This window comes from Muntiacus reevesi, chromosome 1 (assembly GCF_963930625.1).
Source record: "Muntiacus reevesi chromosome 1, mMunRee1.1, whole genome shotgun sequence".
NCBI classification, from domain to species: Eukaryota; Metazoa; Chordata; class Mammalia; order Artiodactyla; family Cervidae; genus Muntiacus; species Muntiacus reevesi.
In genome coordinates this window covers 57,350,713-57,377,135 of record NC_089249.1, presented here as the reverse complement: position 1 = coordinate 57,377,135, position 26,423 = coordinate 57,350,713, and the positions used below count along the sequence as shown (strand labels likewise).

Genomic DNA, 26,423 nt, shown 5'->3' with positions numbered 1-26,423 from the left:
AAGATTGAGACCGCTTTCAGCTCCTCTGCTCCTATGGGAACGGCCACGTTGGAGCAGCCAGAGCGGGTTTCCCTCTGGATCCCAGTCTGATTGGATTGGAGGATCCTAGGGTGATGGAAGTCTGGGCCACCTTGGTCAAGTCCCCTGCCTCTGGGCCTCAGTTTCCCCCATTGGGGGCTTGTCCAGGTGGACGGGAGTGAAGTGCTGGCCCTCCACGGCCGGATCTGCATCGGCTCAGAAGGTCAAGTGCCGCATGGGAGCTAGAGCTGCAGCAGGCAGCTAACCCAGGCCCGGGCTGGCGTGAACTGGGAGACACAGTGAGGCCGACGCTAGCCCTTCTGCCTCCGCGTCCCAACCCGTCCCCACCCCAGGGCCTTTGCACTGCAGTCCAGCTCCCCCAGCCCCTCCTCGGAGAGGACTCGCCTCACCCTCCACAGGCCCCAGCGTTTTCTCAGTCCCCGGGTGCCCTCAGCACATGTCAGACAGTACTCTTAGCTGATGAATGTGCATCTTTTCCCTCCCTAAAGAGAATGTGAGATCTGAGGCAGGGATCTCCGCCTTCTTTACATCCCCAGAACCTACACCAGCGGCTGATGTAATGCAGTCGGGGCTCCTGATACCACAGGCGGAAAGAATGTTGCAAACCCCAGGACAGGATGACCCTGGCAAACAGGTATCCCTGAATTCACACAGGGAGAAGTCTGCCCAGCTAGCATCAGCCACACCCGGAGGCTCCATTCGGTGTTTCCGGCTCCTCTCTCCTCTGAGGAGCCCCAAACTCCTTGAAAAGGCATGGGCATCCATATGGGTTACGCAGCGGGGTGGGCAGTTTGTCCCGAGAGCTCAAGATGGAACAAGCCGGGAGTACTTCTGGAAGAGGCACTTCTGGATTTGGCCTTGTCACATCCCTAGCCATTCTACAGTGGGTCCCTGGGCCTAGGAGTCAGTAGATCACACAGGGTGAGCCCTGGGGTCACTCCCGGGTCTACAAGCTTGGTGGGAATGTGGTACCAGTCTGGAATGGAGAGTGAGCTCTCCAGACAAAGCCGGCTGCACAGATGGGGCATCCCGGCCATTGCCTGGGAACTGGGAGATTCTGGGCTCCACCCCCAGCCCCGCCGTGAGGTTCTCAGGGCCTGACATGGTGACACCTTACAGGAAAGGGAGTGAAGTCCAGTCTCAAAACCTGGAGGGCCAGACCTTGGGGAGCTGCGGCATAAGGCCTGGGTGCGAGGCGGTCCCTTCAGTCATGAGGGTTGGAAGGTGTGCGGTGGGGCGGGCAGGGTCTGACCAGCCTGCTGGAAGGTGGGGGGTAGCCGCACCTGCTGGGTCAGCTCCAGGGCCGAGTGGGGGTGAGCCATCCCTGAGTCCTGGAGGGGGTGGAGGACGAGACTGCAGAAGATGCTGGGGGCCAGGGAGCTGGAAGGTGGCTCACCCTAGCCCAGGGCTGGCACGAGGGGGTGGGGAGAGACAGCACCAGGGGAAAGAGGGCCCGCCTCGCAGGGTCTAGAAACCGCCTCCAGGTCAGGTCTGGGGTGGGCTGAGCCCGCAGGGTGCAGGCCCTGCTTCCTGCTCCGGGTGCCCCTGCTCAGCCCCCTCTCTGCACCCCAGCAGGGAGCCCTGGATGAGGAGCTGCGAGGAGGGCAGGCGGCCCAACTGTAAGAGGCACTGACAGCCCAAAGGAAGGAATCCCTAATGGCCGGCTTCAGGCACCAAGGCGTGATGAGGGAGTAATCCAGCTCGTGCGGGCCAAGCAGCACGCCAGCCGTGGAAGGTGCAGGAGGAGCTGGTGGTACCCCAGGCGCACTGGTGACGCGGCGCACGCCCTGCCTTCCCCCACACCCCACAGCAGGGTGCAGCCCACCGACCCCCAGAACCACAGACTGGCTGGAAAGCAACATTTTATTGAGCTCTCTTCGCCCCGCAGAAATCTATTCCAGCAGATTCTCTGTGCCACGGGCATCCCAGACACGGGGGTGTGACCAGCACTCCCCCCGCCGCCCCCTGTTCGACCATCCCGTGAGAGGGAGGCTCTGTCTCAGGACAGGCCACCGCAGAGCAGGCTGGGGCCGGGAGAGCAGGTCGTTAACCAGTAACGACCCCAGAGGTATAATAAATTCATTTCTCTTACAAAAAAACAACTGGTATGAACCCCAGTGTCCCAGCACTCAGAGTTTAAATATTTTTAAAAAAGCATCATCGGAAAACAGTTAAAAGACAACAAAACCAAAAACGGGCCACCGCCAGGGTGGTGGTCGAGGGGGAGGGGCCAGCCCCACCCCCACACTGACCAGCTGCTCGGTCAGTGGAGGCGGCACCCCCAGCTGAGCATCGCCACCACCAGCAGGGACAGCGCCAGCTCGGGCCACAGGCTGGGCGACACCTGTGGGATGAAGGTGGCGACAGGTGAGGACCTCCAGTGGGCAGCAGGCTCGCCCGTTCAACCCCCCGCCCCGTGGACACGGGGAACCAGCCAGGCAAGGGTGGGAACCAGGGTGGTGCGGGGAGTCGTCGGGTAATGTGGGGGCCGCAGGAAGGACTGGAGGGGTCTGGGGCGGGGTGACCGGAAGGATGAGAAACACGGGAGAGGTAGGAGCGGACCGTGGCCCTAAGGATGCGGCAGGAGAGGAGGCCAGCCCACTGGGGGCTGCTGGTCTGCTGGGAGAACCGGTGTGATATGGACTGGGGCATTCTGCACTGGTAGGGAGGGAAGGGGAGGGGTCTGGAAAGCTGCTCGTGGGGACAAGAGGCAACTGTGAGCAGCCAGTCTGCCCGATGAAGGCAATTCCTGGCAGAGGGGGAAAACACACCCCAGGCGAGGAAGCAGATGCGTGCATCCAGCCCATGAACCACAGCCTCACACCCAGAGGCCCCTGGGGACCAGGCCGCAGTAGAAGATGGGGGGAGCGGGCAAGACGAGACAGTCGGGAGTGACATCCAGAGAGGGCGAGCCCCGAGCAGCTGCTCCAGAGCGGTCACCACTCGCCGGATGGAAATCAAGGTCAGGAGTTCCAGGCTCGCTTACCCGGTCCCTGAGAGTCAGGAAGCTCCAGAGCCTTCGGTTCTCCCTGAGGTTGGTGAAAGCAGCCATAAAGCTTCTCAGAACTTCCCTGAGCCCTACGTGGCTGTAGGGGAAAAACAAGCTGCAAGACAGAAAAGGGGGCAGGGCCTTTAGGCAGGAACAGAGGCCAGGGTGGCCCACAGGTGACCGCTGGGGCGGAGAGGGTCTGTCCCCTCCCACCCACTGTCACCCGGCCCTCTGGTTCTAAATTCGCCCGGGTGGGGATCTGGATTTGCATCCCAGAGGAGTCGTGTTCCGAGAGGCCCGGGCCCTCTGAGGCAGGCTGCCTCCCTGGACACCAAGAGCCCCTGCCAGCTTGCATCCTGGTCTTCGGTAGTCAAGGCTCCCTCTGGTCTCACCCGGGCAAGTCTGCGAGGTTCTGAGAACCTGCAGGGAAGCTGGCAAATGCTGGCGGCTGAGTCCTCCTGCAAGAACCCCCTCCCCCACGCAGAAGGCTCTGCCCGTAAAGCTGGGCACGGAGCTCCATCCCGGCTCGCTGAGCACTTCCTGTCGTCTTCAGTCAAGACCCTGCTGGAAAGGGGCCGTCTCAGCTTGAGGATGGGGGAGAGAACGGCACTGGGGTCTGTGGCCCAGGCCAGCTCCAGGGACCAGGGGGCTCTGAGCTCTGGGCTCCCCCGCCATGATTGGCCTCAGGGGCCAGCCCTGGTCTACGGGCGTCCTGGGCCCGCTGGGGCTTGGCACCTGTACGTGGTCATCCAGAAGGGTTCATCGAGCTGGGGCAGCAGCAACCTCAGCTCCATCTCGTCGGCAATGGAGGCCAGCTGCATGGCCAGGTAGTGTGGACTGTCACTGCAGGAGGCAAGGAAAGGGACCTGGGGAGGTTGGGCTGGTGACCCCACACCCCCAGACCCCCAGATCCACCCCCAGATCCACTAGGGTGGGGGCAGGGAACCCTCGCACGCCCCCGCCTCTGGCTCCTACTTTGCTTCAGGAGAAGCCAGGGAGGTCCCATCCCCAGGGGGCTCCCTGGAGCACAGGTGCTGGACCCTGGGGAGGGGGCTGCCCGGGTGGAGCCTGCCCCCTGCCCCCCAGCTTGTGGGAGGGCAGGGAGATACTCAATGCCTGGGGCAGCAGTTAGCCTCCCTTCCCCTCCAAGGTAATCCGAGCCACTCAGAGAGTGCAGGGAGGAGCTCTGGGACGTGTTCCCGGGTCCCTAATCCCAACCCCACCCCTGATGTCACCACCCCTTCTGAGAAAGGAGGGGCTACCTGGCCCTCCCCCACCACTGACTCCCTGATGAAAACGGAGATGCTCACTTTCACACCCTGGGCACCTGGGCCGGCTTCAGCCTTGCTCCCAGGGGGCTGCCCACATTCCAACCCGGTGACTTGGCTGGAAATTCCCCGGACTCCAAGTCCCTCCCAGCCTGGCCCCGGCCACCTGCCCAGTCTGGGCGGGGGTGGGGGGTGGGGTGGGGAGGCGGGGACGGTGACGCTAGGGAGGGCTGGCGGGCAATCAGGTGGCAGGCTGAAGTCAGGGCGACACTGCCCCCAACTCCATCTACTCAAAGGGGAAGGGGGCAGGTTTCCAAGTCCTTCCATCCCTAAGATCCGGACCAGCCGCAAGCCCAAGTCCAAGGCCTAATGGCTAAGAGTTTTCCAAGGCCTGAAGTGGGAGGGAAGCCTCTAGTACCCTGGCACTGATGCTGGGACAGTCTCCTCCTCCCTGCCTTGAACGCCAGGGTTCGGAACTGCATCTGAAGCTACCTCCTTCTGGTTCTCTAAAACCAAACCCATCTCTTATGAGGCCTTGACGTGACTGTGGTCAGAAGGGCCAGGAGGCACTCCGTCAAGGCCACAAGCTTGAGTCATTCTGACGGCCAGCACCGCGCGGCGGTCCTGGGACTGACTGTGCTGGATGCTCAGAGGGGTTCCTCTATGAGCAGCTCCGCCCAGGGCGCTTGCCTCCGTGATCACACCTGGGGAATTTCCACTCCGCAGCCCTGCCCGGAGAACGCAGAGGACTCTGCTAACCGCCTGCACAGTCACTGGCCAGGAACGGGGGTGGGCCAGGCCCAGAGGCTTCTGGGACCTACCTGTAGGGGGAGACGGGGTGGAACTCCAAGATACTGGTCACGCCGGGAAGCCCTGAGTCTTGGTCGTCCAGGAAGCCTGGGCCATGGTTTTGTAGGAAGGTGTACAAAAAGAGGTTCCTAGAGAGGGGTCTTGCTTGATACATTTCTTCTCTGGAAGAAAAAAGACAAGGACAAAAAAAAAAAAAAAAAAAAGACAAGGACTGGATGCTCAGAAGTGTGCGATCTGGGGTATCACTTACTAGTCACCTTACCTCCACCCCAGCTCCCCCTGGCATGAATTCTACTGTGTGCCTCTGGGAGGGTCACCATGCCTCTCTCTTCTCTCTCATCCATCTCTCAGGGATTTGGAGAAGATTTATAAGGGGTCTTGCCTTCTTCCTTTGTGAAAAGAGAATCAGGGACTTCTCCCCTGGTGGTCCAGCGGTTAGGACTTGACACTTTCACTGCCACGGCCTGGGTTCAATTCTTGGTCAGGGACCTAAGATCCTGCAAGTCATATAGTGTGGCCACCCCAAAAAGAGAAAATTGAACTATAAATGCAAGGCTCTGATGCTGTCCCCAAGAGGCCTATAATCAAGCAAAAAACTCCAAATGTCTGGTGTCATAGTGGACTAAGGCTGGGCTCCATCCAGAGTGCCAATTCCTTGAGTTCTGCCAGCTTCCTACTGCTACTCCCCCTAAGCAGAAAGAGGCAAATATCATAAGCTAAGCAAGGAAAAGTCATTCACAATCCCAACTGCCAGAGAGATAGTGTCAGTTTTTAAACACATGCACAGCATAGCACACACATTTTCAAAACCAGGATCACTCCTAGGGGTGAGGTTGGATGAACTGGGAGATTGAGAGTGACGTATATCAAAGCCGTGGTTTTTCCAGTCGTCACGTATGGAGGTGAGAGCTGGACCTTAAAGAAGGCTGAGAGCTGAAGAACTGATGCTTCTGAACTGTGGTGCTGGAGCAGACTCTTGAGAGTCCCTAGGACTGCAAGGAGATCAATCAGTCCATCCTAAAGGAAATCAACCCTGAATATTCATTGGAAGGACTGATGCTGAAACTGCAACTCCAATCCTTTGGCCACCTGATTCGAAGAACTGACTCACTGGAAAAGACCATGATGCTGGGAAAGATTGAAGACAGGAGGAAAAGGGGATGACAGAGGATGGGATGGTTGGATGTCATCACCAACTCAATGGACATGAGTTTGAGCAAAGTCTGGGAGATGGTGAAGGACAGGGAAGCCTGGCGTGTGGCAGGTCCATGGGGTCACAAAGAGTTGGACACCACTTGGCAACTGAACAACAACAAAATGCATAACAGTTAACTAATGAGAACCTAAAAATAAAAAATGCAATCACTCCTTCCCCAGTATTTTATAACCTCCTTTCTCCACTTGACTGTCTCACCTCTCCACTCCCCGGGCTCCTTGATGATAGAACTAGCTTTCAATGGGGCGGCCCTGACATGTGTCTTCTACGCCAGTTCTAATACTTTTGTTCTCACTTTCCCCGGCATGCCTTGCAGCTAGTGGTGGGCCTGTAACCCACTTCCAGTCAACGAGGTCTCAGAGTCTGACCTGGGGGTTGAAAGGGAGCAGACACGGACTGGGCAGCTCTGTTTACATCATCACGTGTGACAGCTGGTTAGGCCTATGACGGTGCTCACCAGAATTTACCCCACACGGTATCAAACAGCCTTCGCTCCAGAACACAATGAAGAACCGAAGGGCCCGAGTTCAAATCCCAGCTCTTCCACTCAGGAGCTGTGTGATGTCACCGTTTTCTCATCTGTAAGGTGTCCGGAGTCCCCCCACTAGGCTGCTGGGGGATGAAGGAACCTCCTTTAAGTGTCGAAACATTTTTGAAAACATTGATTCATTTATTTGGCTTGGTGTTGGGTCTCGGTGTATCATGTGGGATCTTTCATTCCGGCGCTCTGACTGTCTAGCTGTAACGTTGCTCCAAGGTATGTGGAATCTTAGTTCCCCGAGCAGGGAATGAACCTCCATCCCCTGCACTGCAAGACAGACTCTTAACCACTGAACCACCAGAGGCGTCCCAAGTACTAATACTTTGAGCAGAGCCTGGTGGGGAGCAGCACTGTGATGACCTCTGGACCTCAATGCATTATTCTTTCAATAATAATTAATGGTAGGGACCTCCCTGGAGTCCCGTGGCTAGGACTCTGTGCTTCCACTGCAGGGGGCACCAGTTCCACTGCTGGTCAGGGAACCAAGATCCCACATGCCATGGATGTGGCACACCCCCCCAAAAAATTAATTGTATCAATAATCAACTGGTTCACACCCAGGCCTCCTGCTCCCCACGCCAGGGTGGACCAGTGTTCATTCCTGAATGCGGTTCAGAGGCAGAGCTACACTCAGCGCACCACGTGCTTCCCGCGGCAAAGGGTGACGGCTAGAAACGCAAAGACGGGGCAGGGGCTCATGGGCCGGCAGGTAAGCGTCCTGGGTCCTCCAGGTGTCGCCGGGCGAGTCTAGACAAGTCATTCTCAACAATGCAACCAAACTGCATGCAGAGATGGACATGACATCATCGGATGGCGCAGACAGGTATCTGGGTGTCTGGGGCACCCTGGCCTTTGAGAAAGAAATCGCATAAGGACAGCATTGTTCCACAGAGAATACATGGCCAGAGTCTGCATCAAAGGGAGCGGGCTGCTTCAGTCTCCTAGGAGAGAAACAGTTTTACATCTGTTTCAGATGAAAGCCTGACGTGAAAGGCAGGTCGCGGGCGCTGGGGCTGGAGAGAGCTGACGTGTAAACACAGCCACAGGGGCCACAAAAGAGCCCCGGTCTGACATATGCCAGCCGCACCTGTCAGGACAGCCCCTTCCCCCATGGGCTGAAAGGCGCTGTCAGGTCAGACCTGGTGGGTGGAGCCAGGAGGGTGGCCCCTGGCACCCAAGGCGGGGTGAGGGGAAGGGCGCAGCCACCTGCTGAGGGCACCTGCAGGCAAAGTGTTAAAAGCAGGCTGCCCCCGCCGCCAGCGACCCACCCCAAGCCCGCTGCAAACCAGCAGGCCAGCACACGCAGACAGGGGCGGTCCCGTGGACTTTTCTAAGACCCCTAAAAGGCTGTTAGCAACACAGACGCCCAGCACAGGTACCACTCGGGGCCTAAATCTTCACCCATTTGTTCTGGGGTCTATCAGTTAAAAGCTATGAGGAGTGTCTCGATCCACCTGCCACACTGCCCGAAAGAGTAGATGACATAACTAGTAAGGTTTGCAGCCACTTTTGCAGCCAGGGATGACTTTCATCCCTTCCCCTTATGATTAGAGGATGCTGAGCTAGGGTCACAAATCCTGCTCCCTGGTCAACCCCCCTGGAAGGAGCGGCATTGACACCACGGTCAGGGAGGGGAGTGGACTTTGGTTAGATTTATAGGGAAAATGGTCAATAAGACTTTTTTTTTCCGGGCTTCCCTGGTGGCTCAGTGGTAAAGAACCTGCCTGCCAATGCGGGAGACTCAGATTTGATCCCTGGATGGGGAAGACACTGTGGAGAAAGAAACGGCAACCCACTCCAGCAGCCTTGCCTGGGAAATGCCATGGACAGAGGAGCTTGGCAGGCTACAGTACATGGGGTCGCAAAAGAGTTGGACACAACTTACTAAAGAATGATAACAACAAACTTTTTCTTTCTTTTTTGGGCCATGGAGTCTTAACCACTGGACTGCCTGGGAAGTCTCATAAATGAGTCTTAACAAGCTAGATCAACATAGAAAAGTCAAGAGCATTCCTACAAGACAACCTGAAAATATTGTAGACAGTAAATACAACTGTGGAAATATAAGGTTTCTGATCAGGAAATATGAAGTTTTTTTTTTTAATCTAAGAAAGGGTGCTTAAAATCTGTAGGGACAAGAACTTCCCTGGCGATCCAGTGGTTGAGACTCCCAGCTTCCACTGCAGGGGTCACGGGTTCCATCCCTGGTTGGGTAATTAGGATCCCTCATACTGTGCAATGCCGGGGGGAGTGATCCCCCAAAAATGCCTTTATGGATAAATACAGATTCCATTAAAGGACTTAAAAGATCCAGATAAATGGACACAGGTTTTAACATTAAACAGGCTCTAAGCCCGGTGAACTTGACCCCGTGCTGGGCGGGCACTTCAGGAACTCGGACCAGGAGCTCTCGCTGCCCTCAGGCACCAGGCCACAGAGTGTCTATGCAAATGGCCATTTTCCAGGGAAAGCTGCCCCAGCCCTCATTTGCATCTGTCTCCCTGCTCCCTTACCCCCGACTCCCCCTCCAAGCCCCTCTGCATGGGGCTGTTCCCTTTCCAGAGATGGCTTGTGCCCCCAAGGACACCCTTGCCCCACTGGTAAAGGGTCGCCAGGGGACTTCACTGGGCACGTGGCCTGAGCTTCGCCTTGACCCACTATCCCAACATCCCTCGGTTCCCAGTAGACGTGCCTAGAATCCTTGGGCACCTTGGGTACCAAAGGATGAGGGTCCCTGAGTCCTACGGGGCCGGTGCCTGACCTGGGACAGTGACGACTGGCGGCTTGGGCGTGAGGCCCGCACTGTGTGTTAGGAGCTCCAGCGGTGCCTCCCCAACTGGACTCAGCTGTCGGGGGGCAGGGCCTGCCCCTCTGCACCTTCCTGTGGGTCCCGAGACCCTTCTGGACCTCTCTGATCAGAGATGGCCTGGACTAGACAGCAGACTCCCCTCTTCCCTTGATCGTCATCTGAGCCCTTCCCTGATGCTCCAAAACAGGCGGGGGAATGTTGAATTGATGTCCTAACCAACCACTCACTTGCAGTGAGATCTTGGGCAAGACCCTCAGTTTCCTTATCTGCTAAATGGGCATAATGGTCCCACGCTAATAGGGTTCCTTTTCCAGGCAAGAACCAGCACTAGAGTTCCCTGGGGGTCCAGTGGCTAAGAGTCTGCACTCCCAACGCAAGGGGCCCAGGTTCGATCACTGGTCAGGTGACTAAAGATTCCATGTGCCACAAGTAAGACCCAGTGCAGCCAAATAAAGAATATTTTCTTTAAAAAAAGAACCGGCACCGTCTTATAATCTTGGCTGATGTTTAGGTATCAATTATTGTCAAGTATTGATTTAAGCCCTGTACGTGGATGAAAATGCTCACCACTTAACCCCGTGTCTATTCATAAGGGAAGTGAAGAAATTCAAGTCCTCAGCCTTCTTGCCCCAGTCAGTGCAATGGTTCTGGCTGGTACTAACGGAGGAGAATCGACAAGTAGACCTAGGCTGGCCTTGGGGCTGTAGATCTGAGCGAGAGGACAGTGTGGCCGAGAGTAGGGGCAGGGGCCTTGCAGCAGTCCCCCCCAGAGTGGGTCCCTCCCAGTGGCCCCCTCACTCCAGCGGAGGCTGAGGGCTGGGCCCATCCCGTCTGGCGTGTCTTCTGCTGGGGGCTCCAATCCGACCTCTGTGCAGCAGCCTCAGATCTGACCCCTCCACCCGCTCCATTGCTCCCCAGGCCCCTCAGGGGACACTACAGGAGCTTTTCTCCCCCTGGTCACCTCAGCCCTGCCGCCCCAATCCTAACCCGGCTCCCACCACACTAAAGAGTGCATGTCAGACATGTCAGGCCTCCAGTCTTCGCCTGGCCAGTGCCGCTGGCCATTCTCGGCCTCCTCTGACACCCCTGTTGGCCCCCGCTGGGTGTCCTGGGGGACAACCCCTGTGCCCAGCTCCCTCACCCCTCAACGAGGACACCAGCAAGAGCCATTCCACGGGGGACAACCAGGAGCTGGGACTCCCCTAGGGGTCCAGTGGTTAGAGCTTACCCTGCAGGGGACCCGGGGTTCCATTCCTAGTTGGGGAACTAAGATCCTGCAAGCCCTGTGGTGCAGCCAAACAAAGGTTAAAAAAAAAAGGAACTGCTGTCACTATCGTTATTAATCCCTGCTTCCCAGCACATAGCACTGGGCAGATAAACGCCTGTCGAGTGAGTAAAGAGGGGGGCAAGAACTGACATCACTGCAGCTGCAGATCCAGGAGCCTGGACTGGTTTCAAGCATCTATTTTTTCCCAGCATATTTGCAAAGAAGGAGTTTAAAACCCTTTGGTGGAAAGGAAGGCACACCCACGCAGGCGGCAGCCCACGCTCACCCTCCTACACACGCAGTGGAAACCCATTTTCCGCTGGATCTCAGGATGCAAATTGAGCCTCGCTGCCCCCACAGTCACGAGGACGCCTGCGGGGCTTGGAAGCAGGGGGTGTCGACTCTGGACCGGCCAGCCTGCAGTGTCACGGGTGTGCCTCTTCCACACACACACTGGGGTGGAAACAGCTGCCCTGGCTTTGGGGGGGGGGAACCCCGAGTCGCCCCCCAGCCCAGCCTTCCCCATGTCCCTGAGGGCCCTGCAGCAAAGCAGGAACTGGTGAGGCCCTCCGTGGTAGGTGAGTCCTGGGGGCCAGGCCGGTGGATGCCCGGGACCCAGCTGCAAAGACCTGGCCCTCAGTCTTTTCCTTTGGGGACCCCCCACGCATCCGGCACCCACAGTGCCCTAGGGTACAAAGCACCCAGTGCCTACAGAATCAAGCAGAAAAGCCCTGACGGGCAGGACAGACGCAGGTTCCTGTCCCAGCTCTGCCACTGCTATGAGACAGGAGCAGTCACCTAACTCTGAGCCCAGCTCAGAGACAGTTCTGCACAGAAGCAGCACAGCCTCCAGGGCTGCCAAGAGCATCGAAAGATACCACAGTGGCCCATTTTCTGCCACCTCGCGGGGGCGGGGGGCTCCATAGCTGGTTAAGGAATCAACAGACCCAGGAGGGAGTGACAGCCCGCTAATCCCTACTTCTCTGGGGGTCCGTTTGACAGTGTTTATCTAAGTCACAAATGCATAAGCCCTTTGATTTCTAGAAACGCGTCCTCCACGCAGGCCTGCATGTACCTGGCAGGTACCGCTGCGCCAAGATCTTGAAGGCGCGTGAACACAGCAGGGAACACAGATTGACTGTGCTGTGTTAGTATTGTTCAGTGGCTCAGGTGTCTGACTCTTGGCCACCCCATGGTCTGCAGCACGCCAGGCTCCTCTGTCCTTCACTATCTCCCGGAGTTTGCTCAAACTCGTGTCCACTGAGTCGATGATGCTATTCAACTGTCTCATCCTCTGTTGTCCCCTTCTCCTTTTGCCTTCTGTGCTGCACACATGTGTTAAAAAAAAAAAAAAAAAGACAAACACCTCTATCTGCACAGATCCGTCTCCCAAAAGAGAAAGAAGATCAGGAAAGAGGGGAAGGGGACTCTCTGGGAAAAAGGTAAGAAGGAGACTTAATATTTCTTAACTCTAAATGTTTGTCTTCTTGAATATTAGTGCTAGTCTCACTAATTCAAAAAATTGAGCAAAAATAATTGTTTCCAGTTCATCGCCTGAGTTAAGGCTGATGCTTGTCTGAAAGGGTGATGTGTGTCTTCAAGGTCTATTTCAGGAATCGAGCATCCAACCCGTCCCAGCCCCCACCCCACCCACGCCCTCCCCACCTGGCAGGGGAGGCCAGACTTAGGAACCTGCAGATGCCCGAAGCAGCTGGTCTCAGGTGGGCAGGGCTCACTTCCCTTAAGTGACGGAGGAACAACTGGGGGGAAAGGAGAGGGGAGAGGAAGGTAAGAGGAGGGAAAGGTATTTTAAGCAAAAGGCTGGAAATTCAGCATGGGAGCTGGAAGCCAGCAGCATGACAGCCCACTCCAGTAGTCTTGCCTGGAAAATCGCCATGGACAGAGGAGCCTGGCGGTGCTACGGTGCACGGGGTCGCAGAGAGTCCGACACGACTGAGCGACTACACACAGCTCGCAGCGGGCTTCCTCAGTCCTACCACTGCACCGGCATCGCAGCCCTCTGCCTTGAAGCCCGGCGCAGGTGCTGGCCTGGGCCACCTTGGACCAGGTGCAGACACTGCAAGAGATCCAAGCTCGGGACTGCCCTGGGGGCCCAGGGGCTAAGACTTCAAGCTCCCGATGCAGAGGGCCTGGGTTCGATCCTGGATCCGGGGACCAGATCCCGCATGCCGTGACTAAGACCCAGCGCAGCCAAATAATTAAATAAATAAAAATAATATGCATTAAACAAAAGAGAGAGTGAGAGATCCAACCTCGGCTTGGCTTCCAGCTGGGGTGGCCTCGGGGCAAAGGCTTGCCCTCTCTGGTCCAGTAGTTTAAAGCTCAGTAACCCCACGCCCTTTGGATTAGCATCTACTGGGTCCAGCCTCCCTCCGGATTAACTGAGGGTTAGAACAGTGAAGGGCTGTGGGAGACTATTGGATGGATCTGGAAGGTGAAATGAAACCAGGAAGAAAATGTACTTCTTTAAATCCTGAGTAATGGAACCAGCTGAAGGAACAGATTTCTGATACTGATGATGCAATAAGAAAACCGTAAAATCAGAGCCGTATAAAGCCTGTACTGTTCTAGCTGTTTTAATCCATCTTTTACGTTGGCTTTTGTTTTCTACACATTATTTTCCAAGCTACTATATATTTGGATTGTAGGACAATTTGTAAGATGAATACTTTTTTTTTTAAAGAAATGTGCATTATAAGAATGCACTTCTGAACTTCCCTGGTGAATAAGAGTCCTCCTGCCAATGCAGGGGGACATGGGTTCGATTCCTGGTCTGGGAAGATCCTACATACCTCGGGGCCACTAAGCCCAAGCAACTCCAGTGCAGCCAAAAATTAATTTAAAAGAATATTCTGAGTGAAGTTGAAACAAAGAAACAGAAATGAACAGTGAAGGGTTTGTCGCCCACTTAGGCGGAGGAGCTCCATTAAATCCGGCCCCAGCTCCAGGACACACTCTTGGCCAGAGCTGCTGTGGGATGAATGGGCTCCTCAGGACCTGGGCCAAGGATCTCAGGGATGTCAGTGGAAAGAGCAATGCAAAACCAGCGCCCCTTCTCCTCCCAACCTGGCAGGCTGGCCGCCTCTAAAATGGAAGGAGGTGGGCCTCTGCGTGACCTGGAAAGAAGTCATGGTTAGCTGTGATTGACAGAAGCAAGACATGGAACCTGTTCTGAGACATGTTTACATCTCACTGGTTACACACTATTTATGCAGGAACCCACTGAGCCAAGGGGCCCTGGGCTGCAGGCACCCCTGGGTTCCGGTCCAGCTTGGCTGTGATGCTCTGGACAAATCCCTTAGCCCCTGTGTTCGTGTCGGACTCTTCGCAACCCCCTGGACTGTAGCCCACCAGGCTCCTCTGTCCATGGGATTTCCCAAGCAAAAAGACTGGATCAGGTTGCCATTTCCTCCTCCAGGGGGATCTTCCCCACCCAGGGATCGTGTCTGCTGCTCTTCTCCTGCATTGGCAGGCGGATTCTTTACCACTGAGCCAGCAGGAAATTCCCCACACTACACTTGATCTTAGCCAAAAGCCCCGCTGGACCCCCTAATTCTTCACTCACAAAACAAGCACTGGGGACAGATTCTCTTCAGTTCTTTCCCGCTCAAATATCCACTAAAAAAAATTTGAAGAGAAAGTGTAACAGGTGACTAATTCTCTTGACAACTGATTTTGAAATCGTCTTTAAACCAGTTGGCTGAGGTCTGAATGTTTCTGCCCCGTCCCAAATTCCTCTGTGGAAAACCTAACGCCTGTGATGGGAAAAGGAGGGGAGGGCCTGGGGAGGCAAGGAGACCCCGAAGGCTCTGCTCATGGGTTAGGACTCTTCTAAACCAGGCCCAGGAGTGCCCCCTTCACATCCTCCACTGGGGATACAGGAGGTCTGTGGCACCCTGACCTTGGACTTCCAAAATCCAGAACGTGAGAGCTAAGTATCTGTGACTCATGAGCCACCCAGACTTCGGTGTTTGTTAGGATACACACTTCAACGAAGCAAGGAGGAAACAGGTGGGGCAAACATGTTGAGGCGGCCTTGCAAGGCCAGTCTGGAGAGGATCCCAGGGGACCGAGTCCTTGTTGGCACCTAAAAGGGACCCTGGGCTTCCCCATCACCATTAAAAAAAGAACAGGTGCCAAGGCACTGCTTGGGTCTGCCGCATGAGTGTAAAAAGGCTGTATGTCAAACAACAAATGCTGAAGAGGGTGTGGGGAAAAGGGAACCCTCCTACACCGTCGGCGGGAATGTAAACTGGTACAGCCACTATGGACAACAGTGTGGAGGTTCCTCAAAAAACTAAGAACAGGCTACCACGTGATCCAGCAACCCCACTCCTAGGCACATATCTAGAAAAGATGAAAACTCATTCGCAGTAGTGCTATTTACAATAGCCAGGACATGGAAACAATGCAAGTGCCCATCAACAGATGATTGCTGTTGTTAAGTGGTGAAGTCACGTCCGAGTGCGTTGGGTTGCCATTACCTTCTCCAGGCGATCTTCTCGACTCAGGGATCAAACCCCCATCTCCTGCACTGCAGGCGGATTCTTTCACTGCTGAGTCACCTGAGAAGACCACACACGCCTGGGAAATCCCCCCCCAGCACACACACACACACACACACACACACACATGAAATATTACTCAGTCATTATAAGAATGAGGGCTTGCCTGTGGCTCAGAAAGTAAAGAGTCTGCCTGCAATGCGGGAGACCCAGGTTCAATCACTGGGTTGGGAAGATCCCCCTTGGAGAATGAATTGGCAACCCACTCCAGTATTCTTGACTGGAGGATTCTATGGATAGAGGAGCCTGGTGGGCCACAGCCCACGGAATCGCAAAGAGTCAGACACAACTGAGAAAACCAACTTTCACTTTTTTTTCCAAAAACAATGAACTGTTGCCATTTGCAGCAACATGTATGAATCGAGAGATTACCATTCTCAGAGAAAGACAAATGATATCTCTTATATGTGAAATCTAAAACAGTATAAATAAACTTATTTACAGAACAGGCACAGAAAATTTATGTTTACCAATGGGGAAAGAGGGAGTGTAAATCAGAAGTATCAGATTAACAGATCTACACTACCATGTATAAAACAAATAAGGACTTACTATATGGCAGGAGAAACTACATTCAGTGTCCTGTAATAACCTAATAGAAAGGATCATATATATATACACACACACATATATGTATGTATATGTATATATCCGAATCACTCTGATGTATACCTGAAACTAACACAATACTGTAAATCAACTATACTTCAATTAAAGGTCACAAGAATTTACATGAAGAACTATGTGCTCCTGGGGCCAGACACTAGGGGCTCAGAGAGACGTGGCCCTCAGGGTCTCCTTCCTTCCAGACAGTTTTGGGTCTCCCCAGCGCTGCGGGGTCTCAACCACTTACCAGATCTGGACACAGACCCCTCCTGTCGGCAGCCTTTGGGGGCTCCCCTTTCCTGGGACAGATCCTGGGCTGCCTACTCCTCTCTTTTCAACCCTCAAGCCCACCTTTACACCTCCCGCTACCTCCCCAGGTTGGCATCAGGGACCTGCATCTTCCTCCAGGCCCAGAACTCACCTCCTCCCAGGACAGAATTAATTGCTCCTAACCCAGCACCTTGTGTAAACAGACCTGGATTAGGCACACAGCCCATGACAGTCTCATTAAATGTTTACCTGTCTGTCTGCCCTGGCTCAAAGCAGGAACTAGTGAACGAGGACAGCCCAAGGGAACCAGATAATACAAGGTCCAACAGAATGAAGGGACTGCGCCCACGGGACAGTCAATCCTGGCCAGGGGACACTGGACCAGACACACTCAGCTTTTGAGAGGAGGCAGAGGTTGCATCCATGGCGTACAGCAGGGTTCCCCAACCCCTGGGCCGCAAACCCGGATAGGTGGGCGGCCTGTTAGCAGCCCAGCCGCACGGCACGAGGTGAGCGGCAGGTGAACGAGCAAAGCCTCATCTTCACCTACAGCTGCTCCCCGACGCCCGCATGACCCCCTGAGCTCAGGAAAACAAGCTTGGGGCTCCCACTGGCTCTGCATGATGGTGAGCTATATAATTACTTCATTCTATATCACAATGTGATAATAGCAGAAAGAAAGAGCATGATCAGTGTAGCGTGCTTGAATCATCCCCAAACCATCCCCTCCCCCCAAGTCCGTGGAAACCGATCGCTGGCGCCGAAAGGATTGGGGACCGCTGGTATACGGTCAGTGCTCACTAACGGGAGGCTCTTGGTCCGTGAACTTGGAGCTCAGCAGAGGTGCACGCCCACCCGGTTCACCGCTGGGATTTCCCGGATGCGTCATTGTCTGCAAATGGGAAATCCGCCCATCTCCCCTGCCGGCCTCTGAGCCTTCGCTGAGTTCCACGCCAGACCCAGTGCCTCTGCCCAGAGAGTCAGGTGGGCTGCCCGCTTCAGCCCCGAGCTTGCCTCTCCTCTCAGACTCTGGGTGACCCCGTGTCTTCTCCCACCTCCAGAAAAACAGGTTTACCAGGCAGCGCCAGGCAAGGCCCAGCGGGTGTTTTGTGTTGTCACATCCCAATATTGACACTAGGGAAATCAGCTGCCCTCCCCAAGCCCGCCCCAGGGCCCTGACCACCAGGCCCGGCCTCTCCTGCCCGCCTCCAGGGCAGCGAGGGACTCGGGCCGGGGACTTATTTGCTTACATTCTGTATTTCACCCAGGGCCCGGCCCCAACCAACCCACGGCAGGACAAAGCGCCGGCCACACACGTCCACTCAGACCCGCCGCAGGCTTCCTGGTGGCCGCCGACAACAAAACCCAAGCGTGCCGGGAACTTCCTTGAAACACCAAAGAATTGTTCTGGGCCAAGAGAAAAACAGCTTGACTCTCGTGGGATCCACTACGGCCACGGGAGGGGAAGCCAGAAGCCATTAATTGTCTACAAACTTAATGGGATCACTAAAAACAGGATGCTTTCCAGGGAGAGGGGGAAACACCTCGGAGGTCAGGGTCAAGCTCACTGGTGGACGGGGCCGCTCACCGAGGACCCCCGTCCATTTCCGAGACGATCAGACGTGAGAAGATGGACCGACACTGGTCTCTCCTTTCTCTGCAGCTCAGTTTCTGCATCTGTCCTTCGTCGCTAAGTCGTGTCTGATTTTGTGACCCCATGGACTGCAGCCCGCCAGGCTCCCCTGTCCATGGGGATTCTCCAGGCAAGAAGACTGGAGGGGGTTGCCATGCCCTCCCCTCCAGGGGATCTTCCCAACTCAAGGAAGGAACTCAGGTCTCCCGCATTGCAGGCAGATTCTTTACCGTCTGAGCTGCCTGGGAAGCCCAGCTTCTATATCTACTGACCACCTGATAAAACTTACAATAAGCATATTGATACATACAACCAGCTATGTTTAGAAGCTCTAACCAGCTTCTTCCCAGAGTGCCCAGCTTGTGATGGGCACGGGGGATACTCTAGTGTGATCTTTCTCAATTCCTATTCTTTGACTTCCCTGGCGGTCCAGTGGTTAAGATTCTGCGCTTCCAGTGCCAAGGGGCTCAGGTTTGATCCCTGGTCAGGGAACTAAGATCCCACAAGCTGTGCGGCATGGCCAAAAAGAAAAAGAAAAAAAATAAATAATAAATTCCTGTTCCAATGGAGCTACAGGCTCGTGTAAATCACACTAAGTGAGCACGTGTAATTTCCACACTGTTTTGAGAGTCCTGAAAACAATAAAGTAAAATCCTAGGCCAGCCCACACTGTCAGTAGAGTATATTTCTCGCAAGGCCGTTCTCGCTGAGACAGACTCTATTCTGTCTATGGTATGTGTATCTCTCTAAATAAATCCACTTCTTACTTATCCAAAAAATAAATAAATAAATAAAAACTTTAAGGGAGAGGAACCCCCGGGAACAGTGGGAGGGCTGCAGCTCTAGGTCAGGTATTCACAGAAGGCTTCTCGGAGGTGGAAGCAATTGAGATAGTGAGTCTGACATCCACAGGGGTGGTGCTAAAATATATCACTCCACTTATTTTAGGCCTCACGCCCTTCCATGGAAGGCTGCACAGAATCTCTGGTGCTTAGAGAAATATTCCTGCTGATAAAGTTCCCATCAAAAAAAAAAAAAAAAAAAATCACCTGGCAGCCATTTTAGATAATAGATTAAAAATGTTTCCTGCTCCGAAGGACATTCCAAGGCACTGTCCCCCAGAAGCCACTCTTCCCAGACCCCACTCCTCCCAAACCAAACACAAGCAAAAGTAAACGTGTACAATCCAACGTTGGTAAGGCTGGAGAAGCCACAGTGACCTTGAGGTTAAGACGGTGGGAAATCCCCAAATGCTGGACAGAGGAGGGAGGGGAGATGAGACCGTGGGGAAGACCAGCACCGCCAGCCCAGTGTGAAGACCGGGATCCCCGCCACTGAGGCATCAGGTGCCAATCGCCCCAAATGTGCTGCTCCTCCTAAGAACTCATTCCAAGGGCATGCCCAGAATAAGTAGAAATAGAGTTATTAAAGAGCTAACTCCGGAGAAGTCACTAAAGGCCACCAACACTCGGGGGTGGTGTTCCTCCAACCCTGGTGGGAAACCTCATGGACCCATTTTACAGAAGGAGCAACTGAGGCTCAGGGCGCCCGAACCCAGCAAAGACAACACAACCAGAAAGTGGCTGGGTGGAGAGCTTGGCTTGGCTTCTAAGAAACAGCTCTGGGCTTTGTAGCTAGACCGCATTTATAACGCCTCCTGAACTCAGGATCAGTTTCTCCATCCGTACAAGGAGGCCTCCCATCCTTGGAGGCCGGCCAGCACAGAACCCTCCCTAACGTGGTAAGGATAAAGCCATAACCCTCCCTTCCCGGGGAGCTGCAGCGCTGCTTAGGAAGGAAACCAAGCCGCATAGGTGCTCGGAAAATGCTACAATAGCAGCAGCGGCAAGAACAACAACGTCCTGGCGAAAACTATAGGAACAATTAACGGTTTACAGAACGACTCACACCCAGGAGGCGGGCAGCCCGGAGCCCCTCAGGGCTGGTTCTGGCCGCGCGGGGCTGGCGGCGGGACGCCTCGCGGTCCCTGCCTTGCACCGGCGGCCCGGGCGCCTTCCCCGCGGGGCGCACCTGCCCCGGGCGTGGGCAGGCAGAGGGCGCCGCGCCCGCCCGGCGCGCAGTTCCTGTTCCGGACTTCCCCGCGTCCCGCGTCCGGCCGGGCTCGGGCCCCTGGCCGGGGCGCGGCGCCCGCCACCCCGGGGCCGGCGGGGACCGGTGCCCGACGCCATCTTCCCCCACCCCACCCCCATCCTTTTTCTTTTTTTGGTGGCCGCGCCGTCGCGGCCCTGGGCTGGCAGCCCTGCGCTCGGGTCCGATGCCCTGAGGACCTGGGAGTCCGGCCTCGGAGGGAGGAGAAGGGCGATGGGGCGCCGGGTCCCCCGCGCGGCGCAGACGGGCCGCCCCATTGCACAGATGCGGAGACTGAGGCCCCCAGGGGCCGCGGGTGCCAAGATCGCCCACCGGGGAACTGGAGCCCCCCACCCCGGTCAGCGAGGGGGGTGTTTCGGAGCCGGGGTCCCCAGACGTCGCCCGCAAGTAAGTAATCCAGCCGGGACAGGAAAACCTGGGGCCACTGGCCTCTCTACCTTCCAGCGGGCGCCCGGGGCAGCCCCGGGGCGCTCACCTGCCGGGCTCGGGCTGGGCGGAGGGGCGGCCGGCAGCGGAGCGAGGGTCACAGCAGGGGCGGGAGGGCTCACCTCGCGTCCGGCGGTGGCAGTGGCGGCGGGTGGTGACCGCGGCGGCGTCCGCAGCGCTCGAGCCGGGAGGCGTATTGTCTGCGGCGAGGGGCCCGCGTGCGCCAGGGTGTCAACCGCCGGCCCCGCCCCGGCCCGCCCCCAGGGCCGCCTCCCCGCCCGACTCCGGGACCTAGCGGGGTCCAAAAGGCAGCAGAGCTGCTAGGGGGTGATCTGTTTACTCTTTACTATCTCTCTGCCTCCTGCGCTCTGCAAGTTTGTGGTTCGCTCCGCAGAACTGTCCGGATGAGTCCCCCTGACTACATTTGGGTGGGTGATCCAGGGTCTTGACATGGATTGCCTCAAAAAGTCCTTAGGGCTTCTTGATGCTTTTTTTCCCCCCATGTATATGCATGAAAGAGAACTTAATGACCTGCTAAATGACAGCGTGACTTCAGTGCTCAAATATCCCCAGCTCTCTGTGCTGGCAGCTTCAGGAGTTAAGTTTTGTTTGGGTTTGTTTTTTTCTTCAATTTTTTTTTTAAAAAAAAATTGCGTGAAAACACACATAACAGAATGTACCATCTTTACCATTTGGAAGTGTACTGTGTAGTGGTATTCATGTTGTTGTTCAGTCCCTAAAGTCGTGTCCAACTCTTTGCAACCCCATGGACTACAGCCCGCCAGGCTTCCGTGTCCTCCACTTAGAGTTTGCTCAGACTCATGTCCACTGAGTCGGTGATACCATCCAACCATCTCATCCTCTGTTGCCCCTTCGCCTCCTGCTCTCAATCTTTCCCAGCATCAGAGTCTTTTCCAATCAGTCAGCTCTTCAGGGGTCCTGGTGAAGAGTTCTGACAAAACGCGGTCCGCTGGAGAAGGGAATGGCAAACCACTTTAGTATCCTTGCTCTGAGAACCCCCTGAGCAGTATGAAAAGGTAAAACCCATCCATAGTGCTGGACAACCATCACTACCATCCATCTCCATAACTTCCCATGTTTGAAAACAGGCCGCACACCTGCTAAATAATAACTCCTCCTTCCTCCCCCAGGCCCTGCAACCATCAGGCAATAGGCTTTTTTTTTTTTTACAATTTATTTATTTATGGCTGCACTGCGCCTTCGTGTTACTCCCTGCAGACTTTTTCTCGTTGTCTGCGCTTCTCACTGCAGTGGCTTCTCTTGTGGAGCAAGGGCTCTAGGAAAGTGGGCTCAGCAGTTGTGCTCCAGGGGCTTAGATCCTCTGAGGCATGTGGAATCTTCTCAGACCAGGGATTGAACTTGTGTCCCTCCTTTCTCTCTTTCTCTCTCTCTTTCTTTCCTGCTTTTGCTATGCCGAGTCTTAGTTGCTGCATTAGTTCAGTTTAGTCGCTCGGTTTTGTCCGACTCTTTGCAACGCCATGGACTGCAGCACGCCAGGCCTTCCTGCCCATCATCACCAACTCCCGGAGTTGCAGCATGTAGGATCTTAGTTCCCTGACCAGGGATCGAACCCCAGGCTCCATGTGCTGGGATCTCAGAGTCTTAGCCATTGGACCATTAGGGAAGTCCCAGCAGGCAGATTCTTAACCACTGGACCACCAGGGAAGTCCAGGCTTTAGGCATTTTTAAGTCTTTTTCACAGATGTGAAAAGTCAGACTCCAGCTTTGTAGAAACAGCCTCAGCAGCATCCTACCAAAGCCAGGGGTCTTGCTGCCCCCCTTCCTCCCACCCCCTATCCTTCCAGCTGTACCATCCACCTCACCTGTCTTCCTTTTGCCATGGTGAGGACAGTCCCTGCGGCTCTGGGCTCCTGGGTCTGGGGGGAAATGGGTGGCAGAGAAGGGCCCTGGAAACCTCCTGGGTGAGAGGAGACACCAGAAAATTCCAGGAGGAGTGGTCCCCAGCCCTGGGGTGGGTTGGGGGCAGTAGGATCTTGAGTTCCCGGCCCGATATTAAGCTGGGGTGTGTGGAGGTGGAGGAGGGCAGGGCAGACCACTGGGATTACAAAGTAGCTGTTGTCCCAGGAACACAACAGGCTTGTGTGCCTCCATCCTGCTGCCTCTTCTGAGAGCGAAAGAGCAGGTGCTGCGGAGCTCCCCTCCCCTGAGTTCTGCTATTTGCTACCTACTGGGAGTCCCCCCACCCCTCCTTACCACCTCTGGAGTGGTGTCATGAACATTTTTTTTCCTTCGTTGTTCTCATCTGTAAAATGGGGTGACAGCATGCCCCCTCCCACCTCCACCGTGTAGGGTTAGAGGGAGCTCAGAGGAGATAATCATCAAAGGTTTAGTGAACTCCCAGCAGAGTTTCTGCTTCGAGACCCTCCTTCCCTCTCTCCTGGCCTCTTCCGATTTTGTAATCCTTTCTGTTAGGGTCTCTCAAATCAGGTAAACTCCAAACCCTGCAAAGCCTGCATTGCCATGGGCTGCTTTACAGGAAATGGCAACCCACTCCAGCGTTCTTGCCTGGAGAATCCAGGGACGGGGGAGCCTGGTGGGCTGCCGTCTATGGGGTCGCACAGAGTTGGACATGACTGAAGCGACTTGGCAGCAGTGGCGGCAGCAGCTTTACAGACGGAAGGAGGAGCTTTCCAAAATAGGGGCTTCTCTCTAAATGCACTCTGCAGATGAGAAAACAGACTCAGAGAGAGGAAGCAGACTTCCCTGGTGGTCCAGTGGCTAAGGCTCCATGCTCCCAATGCTGGGGGCCTGGGTTTCGTCTCTGGTCAAGAAACTAGATCCCACTTGTTGCAACTAAGACCTGGCGCAGCCAAATAAAAGTAAATATTTTTTTAAAAGAGAGGGAGCAAAGCAAAGGCATGATCTCATTGATGTGTGTAAGAATGTTTCCAGAGGGGTCTCAAAGCTGAAGACATGGTGTCAGGCACATAGTAGGTGTGCTGCACTCAGTATGTCTGCAAATTTGGAAAACTCAGCAGTGGCCACAGGACTGGAAAAGGGCAGTATTCGTTTCAGTCCTAAAGAAGGGCAATGCCAAAGAATGTTCAAACTACCATACAACTGCACTTATTTCACATATTAGCAATGTTATGCTCAAAATCCTTCAAGTTAGACTTTAGCAATATGTGAACCGAGAACTTCCAGATGTACAAGCTGGGTTTAAAAGGCAGAGGAACAGGAGATCAAATTGCTAATAGTCATTGGATCTTGGAGAAAGCAAGGGAATTCCAGAAAAACATCTTCTTCTGCTTCATTGACTACACTAAAGCCTTTGACTGTGTGGATTACAACAAACTGGAAAATTCTTAAAGAGACCACCTTACCTATTTCCTGAGAAACCTGTATGTGAGTCAAGAATTAACAGTTGGAACCAGATATGGAACAACAGACTGGTTCCAAATTGGGAAAGGGGTATGAAAAGGTTGTATATTGTCACCCTGCTTGTTTAACTTATATGCAGAGGACATCATGTGAAATGCCAGGCTGGATGAATCACAAGCTGGAATCAAGATTGCCAGGAGAAATATCAACAGCCTTAGATAAATGGCTGGAGAAGGAAAAGGCAACCCACTCCAGCCTTCTTGCCTGGAGAATCCCATGGACAGAGGAGCCTGGCGGGCTACAGTCCATGGAGTTGCAAGGGTCGGACATGACTTAGCAACCAAACCACCACTTTAATGGCAGAGAGTGAAGAGGAACTAAAGAGCCTTTTGATGAAGGTAAAAGAGGAGAGTGAAAAACCTGGCTTGAAACTCAACACTAAGAAAACTAAGATTATGGCATTTAGTTCCATCACTTAATAGCAAATAGAAGGGGAAAAAGTGGAAGCAGTGACAGATTTTCTTTTCTTGGGCTGCAAAATCACTGGGGGCAGTGGCTTGAAATTAAGGATGCTTTGCTTGCTCCTTGGAAGGAAAGCTGTGACAAACTTAGACATTGTATTAAAAAGCAGAGACATCACTTTGCCGACAAAGGTCAGCCTAGTCAAAGCTATGGTTTTTCCAGTGGTCATGTACAGATGTGAGAGTTGGACCATAAAGAAGGCTGAGGGCTGAAAAACTGATGCTTTGGTGTTGTGGCACTGGAGAATACTCTTGAGTCCCTTGGACTGCAAGGAGATCAATCTAGTCAATCCCAAAGGAAATCAACCCTGAATATTCATTGGAAGGACTGATGCTGAAGCTGAAGCTCCAATACTTTGGCCACCTGATGGAAAGTATGACTCATTGGAGAAGTCCCTGATGCTGGGAAAGATTGAAAGCAGGAAGAGAAGGGGATGATAGAGGATGAGATGGTTGGATGGCATCATCAACATGAGTCTGAGCAAATTCTGGGAGATAGGGGAGAACAGAGGAGCCTGATGTGTTACAGTCCATGGGGTCACAAAGAGTCAGACCCAACTTAGCGACTGAACAACAACAAACGTTAGCAGAACAGATGGAGGAAAAAGGACAGTTTGGGGACAGATAGGGGATAGAAGTGCCCAAGGAAGGGGTGGGTGAAAATATTTGCCTTGCGAGGTTCCCAAGTAATATGCAGATTAAATGAACAGGAGGAAGCAAAAGCTGTTTGAATAGGAATTGGGCCTGTAGAAGGCCTTGGCTTCTTGTCAGTCCAAAAAAGGATAGCTCATGATAATAGCAATAACAGTAATAATAGTAGCTGCCATGATCCATTCAGATCCCACAATCCTAGTGCTTAGCAGTTTCTATTGTTGCCTGCAATCCTTACCACTGTCCCTTGTTCTAGACACCAGTGTACATGAACAGTCTGTGTATCAGTACAGGCAAGAGGAACGTTGTGGCCCCATCTTACAGATCAGGAAACTGAGGCTCTGCAAAAGAAAGCCAGTCACTTGTCAGAGACCAACCAGCCCATGAACAACAGAGGTGGATTCAAGCCTGGGTCTCCCTACTCCTGCTGCAGTGTCCTTTCCACCCACCATAGCTGGCCTCAAACCTCCCGGGCCTCAGCTTCCCTTTTCTCATTGAGATTTGCTGGCCTGTCCCAGGGCCAGTGGACTATGGATCCTGCTATTGGAGAGTAACCTAACCCCACAGGGAGTCCCTTCCTCTCCTGGGAGCCTCCCTCCCACAGAGTCTCTGGATCCCCCCAGCCCCAGGTAAGCCCCTCCTGCTGGGGCCATGACCACATCTCTCTGCAGTTTAGGGGTCCATGGGCCAGCAGACCCTCTGTGCCAAGCTAGGGTTGAGTTTTGTTCTTACTGTGATTTGCTTTGATCATTCATTTAGGAAATATTGGTTGACACCTACCGTATGCCTGGCTGGGGTGTGGGTGATGGAGATCTAGAGATGACTCGTTCACGGCAGTGATAGAGGGCTCACTGCCAAGTGGGGGACACAGTGGAGGAGAAACCAGCTGACCAGAAAATAGAGCTCTGGGCAGCTGGGCACACAGCAAGCACGCAAGTCAGAAGAGAAAAGCCAGGGAATGCAAGGAGAGTGGGGGAGGGGTGGGTCCTTTAGCCACGATGTCAAGGGAAGCCTCAGTGAGGATGCAGTCTTCCTGAAAAGACTTGAAAGATGCGAGGCCATTCCCATGTCCAAGGCCCGGGACAGGAGGAGAGGGCAGCTGGGAACCCCAGGGAGAAGGTTGGCCAAGCAAGTGTGCCAAGCGCTGGCCTCTGCATCCAGGGCCCACCCAGGGGATCCAGGGGTCAGAGCAGGTTTTATTTAATTTTACTTTTCTTTACTTTTATTTTATGCCCTGCCACGAGACATGTGGGATCTTAATTCACCCATCGGGGATCAAACCCGTACCTTCTGCATCGGAAGCCTAGAGTCTTAACCAT

At 54.4% G+C, this 26,423-nt stretch overlaps 1 protein-coding gene across 1 annotated transcript; it reads right to left on the bottom strand.

Moving 5' to 3' along the window:
- Nucleotides 1-1,948: 1,948 nt before the first annotated feature.
- Nucleotides 1,949-26,423, bottom strand: BIK (BCL2 interacting killer). The gene is made up of 8 exons (XM_065937827.1): nt 26,392-26,423; nt 25,885-25,955; nt 22,414-22,467; nt 20,692-20,860; nt 5,118-5,267; nt 3,764-3,871; nt 3,026-3,143; nt 1,949-2,383 (listed from the first exon to the last, which is right to left on the bottom strand). Exons 1-8 carry the CDS (start codon nt 26,421-26,423, stop codon nt 2,303-2,305), a joined length of 783 nt encoding a protein of 260 aa, XP_065793899.1. The 3' UTR covers nt 1,949-2,302.

Excerpts from the sequence above, each read along its gene's own strand:
- BIK (XM_065937827.1), bottom strand. The coding sequence starts at position 26,423 with ATGGTTAAGACTCTAGGCTTCCGATGCAGAAG. Across the intron at positions 22,468-25,884 it reads ACACCCCAGCCAGGCATACG|ACCCAGGAGCCCAGAGCCGC; the intron begins GTAGGTGTCAAC and ends ATTTCCCCCCAG. Across the intron at positions 2,384-3,025 it reads TCCTGACTCTCAGGGACCGG|GTGTCGCCCAGCCTGTGGCC; the intron begins GTAAGCGAGCCT and ends TTCATCCCACAG.